At 35.2% G+C, this 23,428-nt stretch overlaps 3 protein-coding genes across 3 annotated transcripts; 2 read left to right on the top strand and 1 right to left on the bottom strand.

Annotated features, from left to right (window-relative positions):
• Positions 1 to 797: 797 nt before the first annotated feature.
• On the top strand, positions 798 to 12,513 carry LOC144433516 (splicing factor 3A subunit 1-like). Its single transcript, XM_078121825.1, has 17 exons — positions 798 to 1,037; positions 1,372 to 1,410; positions 2,102 to 2,262; positions 2,594 to 2,712; positions 3,115 to 3,274; positions 4,021 to 4,174; positions 4,314 to 4,462; positions 5,140 to 5,283; positions 5,957 to 6,095; positions 6,487 to 6,585; positions 7,312 to 7,481; positions 8,189 to 8,247; positions 9,139 to 9,222; positions 9,426 to 9,775; positions 10,326 to 10,525; positions 11,237 to 11,410; positions 11,681 to 12,513. Exons 1-17 carry the CDS (start codon positions 917 to 919, stop codon positions 11,780 to 11,782), a joined length of 2,424 nt encoding a protein of 807 aa, XP_077977951.1. The 5' UTR covers positions 798 to 916; the 3' UTR covers positions 11,783 to 12,513.
• A 1,548-nt stretch (positions 12,514 to 14,061) lies between these two features.
• Positions 14,062 to 18,326, bottom strand: LOC144434296 (GDH/6PGL endoplasmic bifunctional protein-like; the record flags this gene model as incomplete). The annotated part of the gene is made up of 5 exons (XM_078122747.1): positions 14,062 to 15,816; positions 16,496 to 16,612; positions 16,826 to 16,978; positions 17,245 to 17,565; positions 18,227 to 18,326. Coding segments are annotated over 5 exons (2,307 nt in total), but the record flags the coding sequence as incomplete, so codon positions are not given.
• Positions 18,327 to 20,191: 1,865 nt separating this feature from the next.
• Positions 20,192 to 23,009, top strand: LOC144434529 (isochorismatase domain-containing protein 2-like). The gene is made up of 3 exons (XM_078122992.1): positions 20,192 to 20,375; positions 21,065 to 21,308; positions 22,127 to 23,009. Exons 1-3 carry the CDS (start codon positions 20,192 to 20,194, stop codon positions 22,287 to 22,289), a joined length of 591 nt encoding a protein of 196 aa, XP_077979118.1. The 3' UTR covers positions 22,290 to 23,009.
• Positions 23,010 to 23,428: the final 419 nt, after the last annotated feature.

Raw genomic sequence — 23,428 nt, forward strand, 5'->3', positions numbered from 1 at the left:
ATCATATACAAAACGTGTGGTAAGGTCAGTGACTTTACGATACAAAACTTAGAATACTGAAAGATTAAAAACTGAACAAATTACGAATTTAAATTAGATAGCACGGGTAAAATTTTACGATAAATACAGAGACAGTACTAGTATGTCCTGGTCTTGTGGTGACAACTTGGACTAGATTGTAGTCGCTACACTAGCTAGGAAGAGCGAATATGGGATGAAAATGTGAACAGTTTGAAGAGTTATGACAGGCTCACAGTTTAGCCTTAGGCACGCTCGTTCCGGATACGGCAAGGCAAATGGAATATTTTTGGCGTAATGGTCACACACTTGGTGCTACACAAGTTGGAGTGAAAAAGGCAGACTGTGAGTCAGGGAAAATAATATTTCGTGGCTATGTTGTTATCTTTATTTAAATGGTTTCAAGAAATTAGCAAAAATAAAATAAATCGCTTCTACGAGTACTCTGTTAATACGATGCCGATATATGTTCTACTCCGATAGCCCTCGTCTTCCTCAAACACTATCGGAGTAACACTTACATAAGTTAATAGTGTCGGAATGTGACTGAATACAAAGTTTCATAATTGGCCAGAAACAACGAATTATATTTTCTATTTTTATATTTATCAACATCAAATATATTGAATCCTCTCCTACGCACTTTCAACTTGATAAACCCATCACTATCATATCATAGAATGAACTAGAAGAAATTTGTGGGGCGCCCTCTAGAGAATTATTGAGAAATAGAAACAAAATACAGTGCGCTTGCGTAGTGGAAGCCATATTGAATGTTGGTGTGCTTGACCAAACGTGGTTTGTACGCAACATATATATATCAAAACATTAGATTTGTACATGGACAAACGCTCCGATTTTCAATCTAGAAGGACATTATAATCAGAAGGAGATCAAGATGCCGGTTGAGGTAATAGATCCAGTGAAAGAGAAGGAAGAAGTGAATGAAAAGAAAGAAGGAGAAAGTCAGTCAGGCAAACCAATCGTTGGTATTATTTATCCACCGCCTGAAGTGAGAAGTATCCTTGTAACATTTACACTGATTTTGACAATTACTCATCAATGCAAGTTTATATTATTGTATTCAGATGTCAGTATACTAGTATGTTGCCAATATATCTTGTTTTCAGATATCAGAAAGTCTGCGATTCCATCCAGTTTTGAATGTGTATACATGTAATGCCATTGTTTACAAAATTACATAAATTTCAAACCACCTCAGACTTGATGAATTGGTTGAAGCTGGTAAGTAATATAGGAAGGGAGAGAGACGGAATCATTCAAATTCAATGGAAAATTTCTGTTTGTAATTATTTCGAATCTAACGTACTTTTCCTGAAAGATGATGTTCAGATATTGTTGACAAGACTGCTAGCTTTGTGGCTAGAAATGGTAAGAAACTGCATACTTTTAGTTGACAGTGAGTGTATCAGTCATGTGTAGATCATGGTGTGTTTGAAATCTTGTAAGATGCATGTGACTGTGTAATGAGAAGGTTTGTGTTGCTTTTGATATCATGTCATCACCAATCACTACAGAACAGCAAAGTGGTATTTTAATTTACATTTCAGAACAGTTGAAGTGGTCATATGGATGGGGATTGGGCATTTATTTTGGATTTTTAATTTATAAAACAATTTTATAATGGTCTCCTACTTGAAAAATCAATGTGAAACAGCATATGCAAAGTTCTTGTTTGTAACTCAATAAATTGTCTTAAATGTCTGAAATCTTTGTACATACAATAACAAACATTTTACACCTTATTTTAGCTTCTTGCAATGTATTGAGTTACAAACACAGACTTTGTCAATGTTGTTTCGCATGCATTTTCCAAGTAGGATGCCATGATAAAATTGTTTTAGGAATTAAAAATCCAAAATAAATACTCAATCCTCATCCATATGGCCACTTCAACAACTGCAAAGTTTAACTGGAGATGTGGATGAGTGTACCGTACTACAAATGTACTACTAGATTTAGTATGTACAAATTGTCTCTACTAGCATGATAATAGTTGATACTGTAGTGAATAATGGACAACCATTCCTTTCAAACTAGTCTATTACTACATTGATTTCAGGACCTGAATTTGAAACCAGAATTCGTCAGAATGAAATCAACAATCCTAAGTTTAACTTCTTGAACCCTAATGATCCATACCATGCCTACTATCGACATAAAGTCAAAGATTTCCAAGAAGGAAAGGCTACAGAACCTCTTGGTACAAGTGGTCTTCCTAAGGTAAAGTACATATAGTTATTTCCAATGTTAGTTACCTTTCTCTTCCAGTGAAAAATAAAAATGTCTAGTGAGCAGTCCAAAACATTGGTATTGCATTTTTTAAATAAAAATGGAGACTCGGACAGATAAAGCTCTTATGAAATCAAAACACACTACATCATTGTCACTTTCATAAACAATAATTCAAGACATTGACATGTTAAATTGCCAGTGAACTGATAAAAAAAATTTCAAAAGACTATGGAATTTCAAACACCTGTCAGCTATATGTATGAAATTTTCAGTCTCAAACTATTGCTAGATTATTTTTTGTGTGCTTTAATTACATCAGTTGATGCAGATGACACCAAAGACAGCACCTCAAGTTCAAATAGAACCAGTTGTACCTAAAGAACCTCCACCAGAGTATGAATTCATTGCAGATCCACCATCCATCTCAGCCTATGATTTGTAAGTATGTGTATGTAGTACATGATAGTAGGTAACAGAGTAGGAGTTGGAAGTACATATGAGTAGTACTGTATGTGGTACATAGTGAGTATGTGTACATAAGTATATATCATATATTTACCTAGTAAGTACATGCAGTATTATACATAGTAGATAGCAGAATAGTACAGTATTTGTACATTCTAGTATATGTTGCATGCGTACATAGTTGGCACGTACATGAAGTATGTGTACATAGTATACACATAGTATGTGTACATGCAATGTAGTATGTACATGTATAAGCATGCACTAGTATGGTGTTGGGGGGGGGGGGGTGATACTATGGTAGGCTCCATCTGTGCCAATATGGGATAATCAAGTGTAGTCCACTAAATGATATATTCCTATCTCTACTCACAGGGATGTGGTGAAACTCACAGCCCAGTTTGTAGCACGAAATGGACGTCAGTTTTTGACAAACTTGATGAACAGAGAGCAACGTAATTACCAGTTTGATTTCCTGAGACCACAACACAGTTTGTTTCATTATTTCACCAAGTTGGTTGAACAGTATACCAAGGTTAGTAACCCATCAAAAAACTTTTATCCTGTATGTTTTTATAGCGAGTGCCATAGATGTAAAACTTGATCAGTTTTCTGATCGTTTTAGAAGCAGTCTCAACTCCATACACACTTGAATAAAAATGTAATAAGTCAACATTTGCCTCTTGCAAAGTCTTAGGCATGGATTAAAAACATTGTATAATGTATCACTCATTATATCAAATGAAATATTTGATAAATTGGCAAAAGATTTGATAACTATATATTGTAGTGTTTTGTCTTCCGATATGGATGACTTCATGGAAAAACCTCTCTTTTTTTCAAGTACACAAAGAACTGTATTTTTCCTAGAATTATTTCAATCAGAGACCAGTAACACCTTCTATAGTAGCTAGGTAAAGACAAGAATGGAGATTCAGAATCTGGCATCTGGTGTTTGTTTTTCAGTGGTTTCACTAAGTTTCAAAGAAGGGGGGGGGGGGGGGGGGGGACTTGGAAAATACCACATAAGATAATGTGCTTTGAAGTGTGATTTTTATTACATCATGAAGGTACTCAGTGCATGACACCCATGTTACTTTGTTTAAGGAGAACACTAAAATGAGGAAGACATATTTCATGTATGACTGTAATACTTTTTGTTTTCTATAGAGTACACACAGAAGAGACAAGTCTTTTCACTGATGGATATGAGGGGTAGTGATTTGAGTGAGTTACAGGACATAGTAATTGTAAGAATTGTATTATTTTTATTTATGGCAGGTATTGATACCTCCAAAAGATTTGATGAATAAACTTAAACAGGATGCAGAAAACCCCAAACACATCCTTGACCAAGTCAAGCATCGTGTGGAGTGGGCTAAACATGAAGAAAGGTTGAGAAAGAAAGAAGAAGAGGAAAAAGAGAAAGAGAGAGGTAAGAATATAACTAGGAAGTTTGGGATGGGGTGGGAGGGGGGGGGAGAGAAGAGGCAAACCTCTCACCTTGTTCACTTTCTGCCACTACATTATTAAACTTATGACCAGGAGTAATTGTGATCATTTTCTTTTTACAGTTGCTTATGCACAGGTTGATTGGCATGACTTTGTTGTCGTGGAAACCGTAGACTTCCAAGAAAATGAACAAGGAAACTTTCCACCACCAACAACACCACAACAAGTTGGTGCCAGAATTCTAGCTGAAGAAAGATACGAAATATATGGGGTAGGAAATATCAGAGTATTTTGCATTTTGACTCTTCAGTGGTATGTAGGGTTTCCATTTAGTTAGGCTAACGTGAAAGGACTTGAAAGGTAATGAATGTATGACACTTTAGTCAGTAAGGTACACCGTGACGGGGTGCCCTCATACATCGGTCAACCCCTCCTCAGGAGGCAAGTGAGGGAGTGACACGATATATCTTACAGTCTAATGATGCTTACATCTCAAGAAAAAAAGATTTGTACTTTCAAATCAGTGTATTGTCAAGGAGCTTCATATTTCAAAGAAAACAGTATTCGACCGATAAGAATTAATTTTGTATGGAAGTGACACGTAGATATTCTTTTCAAAATGGTCTTTGATTCACTGCATTAAGCGTCGCTGACAAAAACCATGAGTTGTAAGTATTACAAATGTTGACACTGATTAGTGTTCAAAATAATTGTCACAAAGGTCAAAGTTCATTAATCACATCATAACAAATAGGACATACCTTTCTAATGTATTGTTTCAATACAAATTATGGAGATACACATTATTTCTCATTTTAAATTTATAAAGACATGCTGTTGCGTGTATATGAGATAGGATTTCAGAATATACGAAAATGACATAAATCGGATTTATTGACATTGTTGATTGAAAGTCAATGTTTTAATACTTTTTAACTGTCATTTCAGGAAGATAATGATGCTGATGATGTTGAAATGGATGTAGAGTCGGAATCAGAGGATGAGGATGAATTGACTGAAAAGTTTCAGAGAATGCCACCATTGCCACCACCACCAGCTGATGAAAATATAGAACTACAGGATATGGATGAGGTAAGGTCATCACCTAGGCAACAGTGATAATGATGAGATAAGGTCATTACCTAGGCAACAATGTTAGTGATGAGGTAAGGTCATCAACTAGCTGGAGTGATAGTGATGAGGTAAGTTCATCACCTAGACAACAGTGATAAGGTAATCACCTAGGCAACAGTGATAATGACGAGATAAGGTCATTACATAGACTACAGCGGTAGTGATGAGGTAAGGTCATCTTATGTTGACAAAATGTACACACTCCATTTTCGATGTAGTACATTGTACTTGTAAATTTTCAATATATAATCCGACAACTATTTTAAGACTGAAATTTTGTTAGAGTGATTTATCATTACAGATCACAAAACTCAAGGATTTTTATACAGAATTGCTTCAGCGAAGTAACTTATTGTTAGTCCATGTTAGCTGAGATTGAGAGAAAGTTCTACTATTTTTTGTTCATTTTAGTAAAAAGATCTACTTGTAACTTTTCATTGCAACCATGTGTGTGTATTAACACCACTAAGAGAAGATACTGCCTATGCTTTAATAATAGTAACCTATTTACTCCCATTAGCTAGCACACACACACAATGTAGAACAACCACTGTCTTACAGAATCACAGACTATGCCAGTATAAAGGTTATACCTCGTCATTATTCTACATTTTACTTCTTTCTTTGATAGGGTTCATCTGATGAAGACGAGGAGAGTACACAGCAGCCACACCCACCAGTACCGCCACCACCCTCTGATGGACCCCAACCACCCCCACTACCACCTATGCCAACAGATGCTGAAATTAGAAAAGATTATGATCCTAAAGGTAGGGATAGGAGTGATTGCAATCAATGTGTTGATATTTACAACATTAAACTTCTACATGTAGTAATGGGAGTGACATTCGGCTGAGTGTTGACATTTACCATTTACATACATACATACATACATACATGCATACATACATACATACATACATACATACATACATACATACATACATACATACATACATACGTAGAACCACATCTATACTGAAAATACACAGCATGAAATTCAAATCACCTAGCGCTCAGTATATGTAGTATCAATCAGTTTGTCACCACCCCTGCCCCCACCCCCCACTTGTGGGGTTAACCATTTCTGTCATTATCAAAGATTGTAAATCAAAGCAACTCACACATTCACTCATTGATATATATTTTTCTCTCTTGTAGCACCCAAGCAAGCACCACTGCCACCAGACAAGTACTTAATATCTCCTCTGACCGGTGAGAAGATCCCAGCTGATAAAATGCAGGAACATATGAGAATTGGTAAGGATTTGAACTGTTTTCTAAGACTCATTGGTATATACCACATAGACAGTGATTCCATATCAATGCTTTTGACTTGTGTTCATGTTGTTCTATAATGTAGACTTCTGTGAACAACAACCTTGATTTCACCATGAATGCCATCTTGGGAATTCAACTTCTGCATTAAATACATACAAAAACTGCCATAAATAAACATTTGACCATTGATATGATTATTAATTGGCAAGTTATCATCTGTCTTTGATCATTAGCAAATACAGTCAGTCCTACACAACTATTTTCCCATTATACACATTGTTTTCATACAGCCTTCAGTGATTGGCTTAGACTGTGTCACATGGGCTGGACTAATGACCCATAGTGACCCAATTTGCATACAGAGGACATTCTATTTTCCCTAGGGCACCATTACAGTAGCGTGAGACTAGTTCTTCCAGTGATTTTATTTCACTCTGGAAAGAATACATGCCAGGGAATGCAATATTATAAAATACTTATTGCCTGGCCATATTCAGGCACTAGTAGACGTCATATTACTCCTCTTGCTGTCATGATAGAAACTATTTCCCTCAGTTATAACAGCCCTCAAGGTAATTATACACATTTCTACTCATACCTGCATAGCCAGGCAGTAAGTGTATAATATTTTCTACCAACATCAAACTAGTAATACAAGTAAAGACTGACAAGCAAACATGAATATTTTGTTGTGTTACCATCTAGGTTTACTTGATCCACGATGGAAGGAACAAGGTGACAGAAATATACATGAAAAGACACAGGAGGAAGTATACGCACCTGGTTCAGCCATTGACAGTAGTCTTAAACAACTTGCTGAGAGACGTACTGATATCTTTGGTGAAGGAGATGTTGAAACTGCCATTGGTAAAAAGGTAGGCACGACTTTCTAACACCATACTACATTATACAGATAGTACATTTATGATATTGTCAGTAGCAGTCGAGGTTTGAACCCTCCTAGTGTTGGCTGGGTTTGATCTTAAAGTAACCAGATCAGTATGTAAGAAGGGTGATGCTCATTTTGACACTACCTAACAGTACAGATTTTTCTTGGGTATTACTTCAGTTTCCTCTTGCTTAAACACCAGGGCGCTGTACAACTTGTGACTGTATCAATTTCCATCTTTGTTTTGCCTAATCAAGTATGATTATTTGGTATATGATTTGGTAGAGAAATAGAAACATACATATTCTAAGAAGCCTTACTGAGATTGGTTTCCCAATTCTAAATGTTGTTACTAAGAAATCAATAATGTTATTTCTGTTTGCTTTCATATTATCATTTGATATTATATAAATCTTTTCCTGAAGTGATATTTTGATGTCAGTTGACTAGAAATAACTGCATATGAATCTGTTACCGCCACTGGACAATTTTGAATGGATCATGAATGATATTTCAAAGTAGAGAAATAGAATAGAGAACATGTTTCAGTGATTTGATGGTGTTCCTTTTTAGGGAAGAAAGACAGTCAAAACACTTGAGAGCTTTGCTTCATTTACCATAACTTTACAGTTATTGATAAATTTATGATTGGTGAAAAAGTTAAATGATAAAATAATGTTTATGATGTTTTAGATTGGAGAAGAAGATGTGAGACCGAAGGAGAAAGTTGCATGGGATGGACATACAGCTAGGTAAGTAAGACAATCAATCTCCTTACACAAAACAACTGTACAGTTTGAACATTTTCATATGATGTAACATTGAATTTCACAGCGAATACGTACATAGCTTAGATAGTTAGTTGTAGAAAAGAACACAAATACTAAAATAACATAAAAACACACACAAGTGAAAATTGAATAGTCTCAACAAAACAAAACCCAAAAGGTTTCCAGATTTTTTGTCAACAGAGCACCAATCAGGTCAGCACAAAGCAAAGTAACATAAAACTGAATGCCTTTCCTTTGAGATGACCAGCATCTAGTACTGACCTACATGTAATACTGGGCAAAGGACTGTATGTCCTACCCAGTCAAGTTTTCTGTTTATGATAAAATTTGTGATAGTTCAAAATTATTGTTATCCAATTCTCCAGTTAATTATAAGACAACCGAGTGATGTTAAAAAAATCTAAACAACAGATGTAATTTAAAAATAAAACCAAGTTGTCAACAGCATTGAAAGTATAAATTGTAACTAATATATATTATTACTCTGGTAGTTGGTAGTTGAGCCTTCGGTTTTCTAAGATAGACATCAACTAAAATTATTGTCCCAACATGTTGGTACAACAGTGATAAGCTAGTGAATGGACATTGGTTTAATTATAGTCTCAGTAGGGAGGCATTTCTGGAAACTAGTTTATTTAGAGTTCCATGAACTTGTAGTGCTGTTTTGGGACTTCCAATGTTTACACTATGTTGATCACAGAGTCATTAGAATCATCCAACAGAGGAACCACTATCACTGACTTGTGTAATCTACCACATTGAAGAGCAGTAGATTTAGTTTGTGTCTATCTTAGTAAACCGAAGGCTGGATTACCTGTGTTGTAATTAATGATGTATTGTGATTGTTTGCAGTATGGAAGCTACCATCAACAAAGCTAAAGCTAACATCTCACTGAAGGAACAGATAGAAGCTATTCACAAGGCTAAAGGGTTAACGTAAGTTTTCACTTCTTGCATTTACAATGGTTTTCCAAAATATATGAACACTTTGCTGAGACATATACATTTTTTTTGATGAGCGAGATAACACTAGAAGTAATGGAATATGAGGTCCGTATCAAAGCTGACCAGTCATCCGTCTTCAGTGTTTGAAAATCCCAGAGTACTAATGTCTATCTTTTGTAATTTGATGTTTGTAGTCCAGATGAAGAAAAAGAGAAGATTGGTCCTGCCAAACCTTTGCTCTCAGACCTTTCATTACAAGAGGTTCTCAAAGCCCAAAAACAAGCTCACTCTCTTCCACCACTGCAACCACTACAACCACCCAAGTTACTACATCAACCCATGCACAAACCCATGCACATGCAAACTGGAACACGTGATCGTCCACCTCACCTACCACCAAGACTGCCGTCTCTGATAGGAGGACCTGGTGGTCCACCAATGGGTTTGCCACACAGATCGATACATGACATGCAAGTCCATCCACCACCACCACCAGGAAGACCACCACATGCAGCACCACCAGGACCACCATTTTTTGCACCTAGTAAGTTTATTTAACAACATTACATGCCATCCATCCGTGTTTTTATTTCTGAATTTGTGTTAGTACACAGGTTATACAGAGTTGTCACACACAAGGAGTTCAACTTTAATAGCAAATACCATTGAGCTTTCAATCTGCCTTTGTCAACAAATCCTCTGCAGACTTTACAGAATAGGTTCACTAGTTACAGCTGACCTCCAGAGGGCAGTATCTTGTTTACAAGGAAATTGTCCCATAGAGTTCATTTCATACCATGTTTGGTGGCCATTTTGGATTCTAAAGTGGAAGAATTAGAATGTCATTTTGACCTACTTCAAAGAATTTGAGATAATAGGTTTGCATTTTCCTAAACAAAGCAACAGCAGAAGTTAATTAATTTTACTTATAAGGTGCATACTACATACTTGTAATTATTTGAACAGTCTCTCCAAAATGATTTTTAAAAAATACACAAAGGTCAATTTAGTACATACAATGGATGTGTACCTTAGTATATTAGTAACACAACCCACACACTTGTCACTTGATATGATCAATTTTTCTCTTGTAGACGTCCGACCACCAGGACCACCTCAAGTCGGCATGTTCATGACTGGTGTCAATCCTAATCCACCAGTAGCACCGCCACAACCACCACAACAACAACAAGAACAACAACCACATTCACAAATCAGTGATGAACCACCATCAAAAAGGCAAAAAACAGAAGATGCACTCATCCCAGAACAACAATTTTTGGCTAAGAATCCTGTAAGTAACATTTCCCTTTACTACATAGTTCAACATCATTATCATCACAGGTACAGAAAATATGAGAGCATTGACAAGTAACTCAACTAGCTAAAATAGTAAATGAAAGGTGAATGAATGACCAGCTACACCTGGAGAATATTATGATACAGTGTACTTATAATCTGAGTTGAAGGGAGATATACAAAGTTTAAATGCTAGTATGACTGGTAATCCAGCCTTCATTTCATAAGATAGATGCAAACTATTAAAATTTACTGTTCTTCAATGTGGTAGATTACACAAGTGGGTGATAGCGGTTCCTCTGTTGTGTGACTGTATTCACCCTGTGATCAAGATAGTGTAAACAATGGAAGACCCAAAAGAGTACACTGCAAGTTCATGAAACTCCATCAATAAAACTCTGCAAAGCCTCCCTACTGAGACTATACAGTCCATTCAATAGCTTATCACTGTTGTATCAACACGTTGCAACAAGAATTTTAGTTTGTGTCTGTCTTAGCAAATCGAAGGCTCAACTACCAGAGTAATGGTATGGAACCATGGGAATTATTTATACTTATATTATGTATTCATATTGGGAAAATGGTCATATGTATTATAATAAATTATACACACAGAATACATATTTATATATAAGCTGTGGTCTACTTGTTATTGATCCATGTTAGTTGCCATAGTAACATCCTCTTACATCTGTTTTGCCACCAGAGTCCTGTTTCATTCAAAGTTCAAGTGCCAAGTATGCCAGATAAACCGGAATGGAATCTTAAAGGACAGACAATGACATTGACCTTGCCACTAACAGACCAGGTGTCAGTCATCAAGGCCAAGTTGTTTGAAGACTTGGGTATGCCAACTGGTAAACAGAAGCTGCAATTAGAGGTAAGGGGGTCAAAGGGGGATGTATATTTAACAATTACTTGGTATTGGCAGAACTCAGCCCTGGTATATGTATTCAGACATAATACACAAACATTACAATGACATAATTCATAGAGACAATTACATTGAACCATGGATTGCTATCTGTTGCATTTGACAGGTTATTTTTATCAATGACCATACAAATATACAGATAGAGAAAATATTTATTGTTTTCTTGTACCTTTCACAGAGTATGTTTTATAAATATTTGTTGCTTTCTTTTCACAGGGTATGTTTATCAAAGACTCTAACAGCCTTGCGTTCTATAACATGAGTCGTAACAGTGTGGTTCAACTACAACAGAAAGAAAGAGGTGGTAGGAAGAGATAAGACAGGATGAAATGGACAGTTTACCACACTTTTTTCATTGTTATCAGAGACACAAATAGGGGGTGTAGAATTTGCCTCATAAGAATAACATATCTGACATGCCCTCAACTCATAAATTTTCTCCACTATCAGAAATACTATCCGTGATCTTCATCAACAGAATAAGATAGATATGTACCCTAAACCCTATATTTTCATCGTCAGAAACAGACAAATGATATACATACCCAGTTCATCTTTAACTCATGTATGTAATAGTTTTACAACAGATATTTGAGATGAAATCTCAAAACAGAAAAGCAGAGGTTTGTTACCATGGCAATGTAATAAACCGACCTATTTGACAAGGTATCCCTGCAACATGCTAAATACAACCCTTGCAACAGTTGTGTAGAGATGCCTCTCACTACTTTTAATTGTCCTGGTAAAACAACATTCTGATCAAAGGCATCTCTAGACAACTGCTACAAGGGTTGTAGAACCTTTATTGCAAGAATTAGTGTTTTTAAAGTACTTTATGATTCAGAGGATTGTCTATAGACTTCTGTCTTTACAAAAATCATAAAGAATACACTGAATAAGTACCAGTAATATTCTACCAAAACTGTGTATTATGTATTGTGGTATACTAATATGTTTCCCAACCCAAGGCTCATTTTTTGCTCGCTGGAAACAGTAGATAACATCTATCTAAGTATTCTTTTGTGTGTGTGATGTATTTTTAATGAAATAAAGACCACATTACTGTATTATAAATGAATTGGCACTTTATTTGTCATTTTGTAAATGTGAATTATAAAACTGACAAACTTCTTATAAAAACATAAATTTTACAGAGTGATGAGAAAATAGTATTTAAGAAAGTTTACCATCAACTGGATACAATGTGCACAAACACATTCTACTATTAAAGTTAATATCCAATGTTCTGATTTATAAAAGAAATGAAACAAACAGGAAGTGATTCAATTTTACGTATGGTATGTTACCGTTGTTATTACTACTTTGGATAGTTCATTCTAATGGTTTGCACATATTTGTGGTCAGTATTTACTAATTATTACAAATGCTACAAAATGCTAATACTACACAAGAAATAAATGGATACAGGATGGTTAATGTTTGATAAAAAAAAAACATACTGAGTATTATTACAATTACTGTCACTAAACCTAAAACAAAATGTCTGACTCGACAAAATTTTACTAAAAAACACTGCAAGATTTTATCATCTGGCTCAACAAAAATCTTACCAACGTTGCTACAGTTTATGATCTTTACTTGACAAATATCTCTGTGGGTAAGACTTTTGTTGGTGATGGATAAAATGTTACTGTTTATGAAAAGTATAACTGCCATTCATTTGACCATTATTGCAAAGGTCACAGAACAAAGTGAGGTGCATATGCAGACTATAGAGTCTGAAATTTGTGCCAGGTTTGATTGAACTGGGTCCATGCCTGTCTTGAGATGTAGATGATTACCGACAGACATGACCTGACATAGTACCTCCTAGTTCTCTGACTTTGCACACTGGGGGACTAAAAAGTCATTTTGCAACAGAAAAATTCAATTAAACTATTTAGGTACTATACAACGTACAAATGAATTGTAATTTATACATGGCATTTTACTCGCACACAAACCCAGAAACATGTTCCTTGCAATATAACCCAAAAATAGTCTATATAGATGCAACTTAGGATTACAAATTTATCATTACACCAGTCCTTCAAAGCGAAATGTTTACTATAGGGGTTCTTTATTTACTGTTTTGGTTAAAAAATACTTTAATTGGTGTTTATTTCAGAGTAAAAGGTATCAGCAGGAGTAGTAAAAATACAAAAAAACAAGGCAAGATACAGTATAGTTCTCTGAGTACAAGACATGGCAAGAGTCTATTAGCATTAAAGTCTATGTATATGACAAGAAAGGAATTGAAAGGATGTATTATAACCTGTAAACCAATTTGGTTTCCATCTCCTCAATTGACATAAGCGATTGGCCATTCATTAGAGTTGTGACAGGTGCAATATACCAATACAAGTGATTGGCTACTATTTTTCTTACTGGATGAGATACATTACATCAATTAAACTGACACTGGTGATTGGCTAATAATGTTCCTACCAGGCGTGATGCATTACATCACCTATACTGACAATGTGATTGGCTACTACTCTTCCTACCAGGTGTGATACATTACATCACCTATACTGACAATGTGATTGGCTACTACTCTTCCTACCAGGTGTGATACATTACATCACCTATACTGACAATGTGATTGGCTACTACTCTTCCTACCAGGTGTGATACATTACATCACCTATACTGACAATGTGATTGGCTACTACTCTTCCTACCAGGTGTGATACATTAAATCACCTAGAGTGACACTTGTGATTAGACACACTATTACAACAGTGCATCATGATCTACATACCAAGCTAAAAGTCCATCTGCTAAATTCACACCTGTAATAGGCCATTTATTACTGTCCCTACCAACCTGCTTCAACAACGATACTATCTGTTTTTTACTTTCACCTGTCACTAACACTGCTACATTCTTTGCTTTATTAATCAAATTTAAAGACATACTTAATCTTTCAGCTGATTGGTCAGCAGGACCTCTGTCCACTAATTTGACCAAGTCTTCATCTTCTATACCCGGTTGCCCAGGAAACAAAGATGCAGTATGGCCATCAGCACCAACTCCTAATAGGATGAAATCAAGTGATTCATGTGGGATGATATTTTGTATTTCTGCTTCGTACATAGCACTCCCTAGATCTTTACCATCTTCATATTCATCCTTTGTTAATTCAACTGGCATAGAATGAACATTTTTCTGTGGAATGTCAACGTACTGCAACAGATTTTCTTTCAAGGTATTCAAATTCAACAAATTACTTTTTGAATCTACACACCGTTCATCAACTTGCCAAATGTGGGTATGTTGCCATGGAAACTGCACTGCATAGAGTACTAGGTGTTTGAATAAAAGATTTGGTGTTTTACCACCAGACAATGCCATGTGGAAAACACCATTCATTTCAACAAAGTCCAACGCCAGCAACTCAAGACTTTGACATAGTTTCTGTATGACATCATCTCGACGACCAGAGACAAGTGGACCATTGCGAAACTCAGCAGGAATAGTTTTTATGCCATCTGATTTGTAGTTGAAGTCCATTTCAGCAAACTGACTTCTATCAGCTGTATATTTCACTGTGTTGCCAAGGGTTACTACATCTAGCCAATCAGAATTGGCTTTACCACCAGGGTACAATCTAGGTTTCTTACCCATAATACTTTGTAATAATGGCGTCCATATCTTCCAAGAGGCTATCAAGTCGTCGGTACCAACAAATTTATCTTTCTGTCCTTCATACACAGCCTTTATAAGATTACTGTACGCACTTGGGTTATTTTCTGATGAATATGCAAAGTAATGGGAAGCTGGCAAACCAAAATATTCCACATTAGAATCAATTTCTAGTAATTTTAAGGGTTCCGATACCTTTGGTTCTGGTAAAGTTTTAGATACCAGTAAAACTGGTGATTTAGAATCGGATGCACTGGTTGAGAATATAATTTGTTTGGGATGACAAAAATTTGGAACATCAGATTTCTTTGTGACACAGAGTATATTTTGTTTGAAAACAATTCTAACATATCCAGTTTTCTCATCCAGCAGTTTACCGGCCATTAGAATAAATGGAACACCTTTCCACCTGGGATTGTTAATTTGCATAGCAACTGTAGCAAACGTTGGTGTATGACTTGTAAAGTCTGGTTTGTTGAGTTCTGTTCGTAGCTGGGTGTTGTAGTCTTCATACTGTCCAACCACACAATTCTCTGATGTCAGAGCTTCTATTTGTTTCATTAGGTGTAGTTTACGAAGTTGGTGCTCTTTCGCATCGCTAATGTTGTTTGGTGTTTCCATGGCAACCAGAGCCAGGATTTCAGTGAGGTGGTTCTGCATCACATCTCTGATGACACCATATTCATCATAGAATCCCATCCGACCTAATGTAAGAAGGATATCATACAGTTTAAATAACGTCAAAACCATCTGAAAGATACCTGCCATATTTTGAAGCTTCAGCAGAAACATGTGCTCTGGCTTGCCGTGTGTGGAATGCAGTTTAATGTTAAAGTGTTTTGAAATAAAGGAATAATCAAAAGGTAAACCACACCTGGGTTCTCTACAGGCCAAAATAGCATTGCAAGCTGTGACATCTTTGTTGACCCTCCCCCACCCCGACACTATCAGTCATCCCATGATCCTATTCAATGCTATCATAATCACTAACTCGTAGTGTGACACAATTCATAAATTTAATATTAGGCATTTAGTCTTTAGCATTTAACATTCAGTGCACTAACAAAATAACATCAACAACTCCATTCAAGTTTGTATCCTTTGAAGACAAATTGTATAATGTAAGCAACTATCAAAAGTGAATTGTGTATAAATGTTACTAGAAACAATGAGTATATCTATTCTCTCCTGACTAAAATTACTCCACAAACCTTTCTATTGTCAATGATTTCAGTACTTACAAAGTACAACATAGAATTTTTCTCTCTCTCAAAGTAATCCCACAAAGCTTTTAGAATCAGTTGACAGAGAGGGGAAAATTACCATTCTTAATTATTCAACCACAACTTTGCATAGCATCAATTGTCATGGCAACCAACTGACCTTTGACATCCATGTCTTCCTTCATAACAATCTCAACTCTCTCAATGTGTTCTTTACTCCATAATTCATCATAGGTATCTTTGTTATGAAAGCGGAATGGAATAATCTGTTCAACACCTGTATAGGGAGATAGATGTTTGACATTCAGTACATTTGTATGTAGCATATATTGGCATATATATAATATAAGTGATTGATGTGTGTATGGGTAGGGGTCATCAAAGCATAAAAACTCCATAAAATCTCTATGTGACACAGAATAATTTGTAGCATGAATGTATGAAGTAAGATCAGAAATGGTTATCATATCCTATCACATGTATCACTTACCAAGCTTGCCAAGGTAATGGTCTATCCTGTACACTTCTTCTTCTTTCAGATATGCTGCAATGTCCTCAGATAGCTTTAGTGCTGACTCTGTGTCATGACCAAAGGGTTTTTCTAACACCACACGAAACCAGCTCCCTTCAGGTGGTCTGCATTCTGGTTGACAAGATCACATAAATCAAATTTATGATAAGCTTTAACATTTGTCACCTTTATTGGTGACAGTCTGGAGTTCTCTTTTTTGAATCACAAGTACGGCTCTCTCTCCCCCTCTCCCTCCCTCCCTCCCACACAAAAATAAACTTGTCATTTGACTCCTTGCCAGACAATGGAAAATTTCAATATCTCAGCTCATCATTTTATTTTCTCAAAATTTCACGGATTACCTTGATATGTTGGTTCATCAAATGAAATGGACATACCTGAGTTGATAGAGGACACAATACCACCATAGGTAAAAGGTGGTACCGACAGATAAAATAACGTCCCTTCATCGTCTGCTTTCTGATCTGCCATAGCCTTCTCCATTTTCATGGTCAAGTCTACATAATGATTCACTGTCTTCAGTTGCTGATATTCTGTTATCTGTTGGAATTGTTTTCTCATTTCTTCACAGTCATCTCTATCAACATTTTGACAACTCACACTTTCTTCAAGGATTTTCTGCAAAGCAGGTTCACCTTTTTCCTTTTCAGTTCTTCCAGCACCATAGAATTTAATAATACGATCCTCACTTGATTTCTCTGAGAATGAAATAAACAAAAGAATTTTTATGAGACAGACATAGAATTTTAATGAAATGAACAGAGAATTTTTATGAGATAGACATTAAAACAATAGATTTAGGATGAAGGATAGACTGCCACCAGTCCCGTGGGGAGATTTGGTTTGTCTCATAATCTTCAAATGTTTTGAATTTGTTATTCATTTCGAATTTTGGGAAGGAAATGTGGTCAACATTTTTTTTTTAATTTGCCAGTTACCAGTAACCTCTCAGGGGACTGGTGTCAGTCACCAGCACTCAGATGATCAGACGATATCGATCTGAAATGTTGTCACTCTAGCCAATCAGACAAGAGGGTACTAACACTAATTTGCATATATAGTCTTATATAGTCTTATCGTCTGATTGGCTAGAGTAATCAGTGCACCTGTCTATCATTCTCTCTTTTTGTTTGTTTAATGACCATATTTCAGGTCGATAACATCTGAGCACTGGTGACTGACACCAGTCCCTTGAGAGGCTAATAGTAACTGGGAAAAATAAAAAAAGAATAGACCACTTTTTCCTAAAGAATTAAAGATTATGAGACAAAAAAAATCCCATGGTGCCAGTCTAAATGAAGGGATATGTTGTTAAAAGTTGTAAAAACTATACTAGAAACATTAAATGTTTACACATACCTAGATATAGATTAAAAAAGCCTTGCCAAAGATACTTCTTGGCTAGGTCACCTGTTCCACCAATCAGAACAATGTTACTGTACTTGACACCAGTGGTATATGATATGCAAATGAAGACCACCATAAACAAAAGAACAGCCAATCTTCTGGTTGCCATAGTGACAGGATTACAAGGACAAGGAGAGAGGTTTAAGGTTTAGATTTACAAGAAGTTCAGGATGACCATCTGTAACCAAGATCAAAAGATGAAAACTTTTAATTCATGACTATTTGATAGCTTGGGTATTAAGAATTAGAATTTGATAGCTTGAGTTTTAAGAATTTCCTTTACATTAGAATTCGAACAAATTGTTGCTGGATAATCATGTTCATGAGAGTGTGACCTTGATTTTCTGAATCTGAATACAAAGGACAGGAGATTGTTGGGTATTTTAATATTTGTTTTTTCCCATCCATCCATGATGATTTATTTATTTATCACTTCCTGTAGAATATCAAATCTACAATTATCAGGTGATGTATTCTAAAAGTACGCTGTCATATCATTATGGTGACATCGACTGGGATGAAAATTGCCATAATTATTACAATAATTAGTTTAATCAATTTGTAATTGACGACTATAATTTGATACTGTTGATAAATCTTCATTTGACATACCAACTGAAATGTCATATGTATTAAACTTAATTCTATGATCATATAAAAATGCATAAATCAGAAATAGTGCTCCATGGTTACTGGGGAAAATGTTATTAACTCATACATCAGTAAGTTTGTATTATACTTAAAGTTTACATGTCTTACAAATATATATCAATCAATCAATCAATCAATCAATCAATCAATCAATCAATTAATCAATCAATCTTTATTGCAAAACAACATGCCATAGCAAGCATTTTGGTAAAGTATACAAAAATAACATACAGAAATAAAGTGAATACCGTGAATACAATCCTTTAGCCAACTGCTGGAGGGCTGTTTACATCAACAAGAAATTTTCCGGGAGGAAGTTTATCGTCAGAGGTCAAAATATGCAAAAAAAAATTAGGAATGAAAAATTTGAATTATTTAATGACAAAGAAGAAAAAAAGTGCCTTTCTTTCATTTGTATAATGAGAACAAAGAATTAAATGATGAAATTCATCCTGTACCATATTTTGACAAAAGAACGATATCACAGTGTAGTGTTAATATAATCAAAATACAAATTTACAATTACAAAACAAAATTGCATTTCTGTATGCACATATACATGCCACGTTTGCTACCTGTTATCATCAACACCGATCAATGACCGGATACACAACGACTTGTGACCTTCAGATCATTGGTAGATGATATATATTGAACGCACAACTCACGACAGACCATGATAGACTCCTTACGTTATATATATCATTGTCAATAATATAACAATATCTTAGCATATTGTGTTCACCATTACACTGATATGAATACATTACAAGCTCACCTCTCCTTTTCTAATATCCCAAGTTACCTTCCTACTTGCATGTGACTTACAGACCTCGGTGTTTTTTACACACCAGTGTCATTTAGCTTAGGTTTTCTGATCACACACCTCAGCTCCAAACACGTACGTCTGCTTTGCATCTAGTCTGGTCTGCTGTGTGGAAGATTCTTCGGTCAAAGGTTACAAAGTTAGTTTGTTCATGTGACTGGTAGGGAGCTACTATTCGTTGTAGGGGTGGTACCTTATCAAAATATTATGCCGATGGGTATTCAGCAAAATTCGTCTCACAATATCAGAATTGGGGAAACAAAATAAACAGAAATTAGTCTTTTAAATACCAAAATATCTCATTAGCTAACTTGATAGAAAAAAATTCATGAAGAGTATCTGTATATCTTGGGGTACTGAACATACCCTGAAAGTGAATACCAGATTCCTGCTACTCGGTTCAAAGTTCATCTTCACCTGCTGGACGTACTTGCAACAACATGGCTTCGCGACGACTGGGAAAAATAGCTATCGAAACTTCGGCTTTATTTCTCTGTGACATGCAGGAGAAATTTAGGCCGTCGATAAAGTACTTTCCACAGATAGTTGAAGTTGCTGGTAGAATGCTTACAGCTGCTAAAATCCTGAAAATACCAGTTGTTACAACAGAGCAATATCCCAAAGGTAGGTTGGAACTCCAACTTGTCCAAGATCCGATCCCGGCGTCCAAGATCTGCGCACTTTTCACGTTCATAGCCAACTTCAGTTGAGATTTCAAGGAAGGGGATAATTTGAACTCTTGGATTTGCAACAGGTAGCATTGCAAGACTTAAAATTTATTATGTTAATTTTGTTAATCTAGTACATATTGTACTAGTAGATACTAGTTATAGTTAGTTACATCACCATATGATGAGTTGGTTCTTTATCATTATATCTCTATCTGAATGCAGATTTGCATACATGCAAACGATTCTGATTATGTGGGTTTTGATACAGTGCTCTAAGTTTTGCAAGAAGATTGTATTCAAATTGTGTACTCATGAACACTGAGGTGAAACATTTCGATTATTTAAAATATATTTTTATATATAAATATAGTGAAACTTTGTCAGTTTTTGCAGTTTTTATTTTTTTAAAAATGTATTTGCATGTTTTTCAGTATTTAGAGATATAAAAAAAAATTAAATATAGCAAGATCGAATGACAAAAGAAAGTGTTATATTAATCCATAGTATACATACCAAGTCATTTTAGGATAATCATTCCATCATTCTGAAAAATCAGCATTTGTAGTATAAATCCAAGAATGTCATTTGAGAAAAACTTACTATGCTTACATTTGTTAACTTGATCATTTATTTGTACAACAGGTCTTGGTCCCACAGTGCCTGAATTAGACGTGAAAGGATCATCTAAGATAGTGGCAAAGACTTGTTTCACTATGGTTTTACCAGAAATTGAGGAACATATCAAGAATCTTGGGGTCAAGTCAGTCATTTTATGCGGCATAGAAACACAGGCTTGTATCCAGGCAACAGCTATAGATCTGCTAGAGAAAGATATTGATGTGCATGTCATTGCTGATGCCTGTTCATCAAGAAGTATGGTTGACAGGTATGTTTAAATATCAGTTTTTGGGGGTTTTTTATTTTTTTTTTACCCCAAATAAATATAACTGGGTAAATGGGGAGTCAGGAAATAGCTTACAGCTATAGTCTGGGCCTGTCCCCTCACATATTTATATACAGAAATTCACAGCAAAGTACTCAATGTGACTCAAAATGTATAGTGTATTATGTATAAACATGGAACATGAATCATGATGGTTGAATGATTAGAGTGGCAGGCTTTGAATCTCACCACGGCCATTTCTTTCTGAAAAAGCTAATGTCCTTGGGCAAGATTTGAACTATGACTGTGCCTCAGTCAACTCAGTTTGATAATTGAGGACCTGGTAGGATAGAGGTTGCAATGTGAAGGATTTAATTCTGTGCGCTTATAGAGGCTGTAATGGATTGTATGCTCCCCAGGGAACTGAGGTCTAAATGTTTGTTGTACCATTATAGGTCCATACCAGGGGTAATAATTGTAAAGCACTTAGAGCACAAAGTGGGAAAGCACTATTTAAAAACTAATATAATGATGATTATTATTATTATTATTATTATTATTATTATTACATAGATTTGACACTTTAATAGTACTTCAGTCATATACAAATACAAAGAAGACATTTTTGTATAATATTCTTTCCAGCTTTTAAGTTCTCCACCCACCCACCCACCCACCTTATACACCAGAAAGAAAGTTTAAGTTTCAAAAGTTCTTGCAGATCACAATAAAGACGGTGAAAGCTGAATTATTTCTTGTAGGACTTTGCACCTATTACAGTAAATTTTGAATCATTTTTTTACAATTTTTCTTCCTGACAGGATGTATGCCTTAGAAAGAATGAAGCAGAGTGGTGCATTTATTACAACTAGTGAATCAATGGTCCTTCAACTACTACGTGATGCTAAACACCCTGACTTTAGAGAAACTCAGAAAGTCATCTGGACAACAGCACCCGATTCTGGACTTTTAACAAAAGAGTAAATGAAATTACAAATGTAGTCTATAGAATTTTATTGGCATGAATGGAATTCAAATGATATCCAACAACTAAGAGAAAAATGGGACTACATTGTGTTGGCTTGTTTTGTAAAAATGAATATAAAAATATATATTACCAATGTACGAGCAACAAGCTATAACATATTTAGAAATGACTTGGCTAAGTGAGCCTGACCTATTTGTTCCAGAATAATACTATCAACCTTTGTTGTTATTGATCCATAGGGACACTTTTAGTCAAAATTCCGACAATTTTAACAGCAAATTTGAAAACCAATACATCAAACAAATAACAGATTATTTTGAACAGATTAAAACTTTCTATGAAAAATCATTGAAAGAAATAAGAGAGAAAGGAATACTCAGTATGTTACTTTTAAATGATTGTAATGTTCTCCTCATTTTGTTCAAAATATGCAAATAAGTCTCTTAAACCGATGATAATTATCGCGGCATATGTGCAGCTGAATGGTATCTGACAAGGAAACAATATGGGCAAGCAAGTTTCTAGTTGTATACATGTATACTGATATTTTTATCTCCTTTGGTAAACTCTGTTGGTGTATATTTTAATTCAAGTACAATAATGAATGATTTTTATTCAATAGGTCCAAGGTTAATGCTCTTTCTCCCTAGGGGGTATTTGTTTATACACAACTAAGTACAAGTTGGGAGAAAGAAAGAGGGTATAAGGCATTTCTACAGCTGTCTGTGTTTTGAAAGTTTTCAACATTTACAAATAAATGCATTGATTTATAAATACATTTGTTGGCAGATTGATTTGAGAGTGAACCTTTCTTGTATTATTCCTAATTTTACAGATACACTAAAAAAATGAAGCAAGTCTGTTCTCTGTGTATGTGTATAACACATTGTAACTAAATTCATGGCATTCACATTTAAACATACCGGTACCATATATACATACATACATACATGGTTTATGAAAGAACAAAACATATGCACACACATTGGGTTCTATGAATTATACTTTGTAAACTTTATTTCAAATCTGTAATTTCTAACAACAAAATTCACCGAAATGACTAATTACATATATTTGTAGCTGAAAATGATCTTCAATAGTGGAGTGACCATAGAAATAACAAACATACAAATAG

The sequence above is a fragment of the Glandiceps talaboti genome, chromosome 4 (assembly GCF_964340395.1).
Source record: "Glandiceps talaboti chromosome 4, keGlaTala1.1, whole genome shotgun sequence".
Taxonomy (NCBI): Eukaryota; Metazoa; Hemichordata; class Enteropneusta; family Spengelidae; genus Glandiceps; species Glandiceps talaboti.

Excerpts from the sequence above, each read along its gene's own strand:
- LOC144433516 (XM_078121825.1), top strand. The coding sequence starts at position 917 with ATGCCGGTTGAGGTAATAGATCCAGTGAAAGAGAAGGAAGAAGTGAAT. Across the intron at positions 3,275-4,020 it reads TGGTTGAACAGTATACCAAG|GTATTGATACCTCCAAAAGA; the intron begins GTTAGTAACCCA and ends TATTTATGGCAG. Across the intron at positions 10,526-11,236 it reads AATTTTTGGCTAAGAATCCT|AGTCCTGTTTCATTCAAAGT; the intron begins GTAAGTAACATT and ends TTTTGCCACCAG.
- LOC144434529 (XM_078122992.1), top strand. The coding sequence starts at position 20,192 with ATGGCTTCGCGACGACTGGGAAAAATAGCTATCGAAACTTCGGCTTTA. Across the intron at positions 20,376-21,064 it reads AACAGAGCAATATCCCAAAG|GTCTTGGTCCCACAGTGCCT; the intron begins GTAGGTTGGAAC and ends TTTGTACAACAG. Across the intron at positions 21,309-22,126 it reads TCAAGAAGTATGGTTGACAG|GATGTATGCCTTAGAAAGAA; the intron begins GTATGTTTAAAT and ends TCTTCCTGACAG.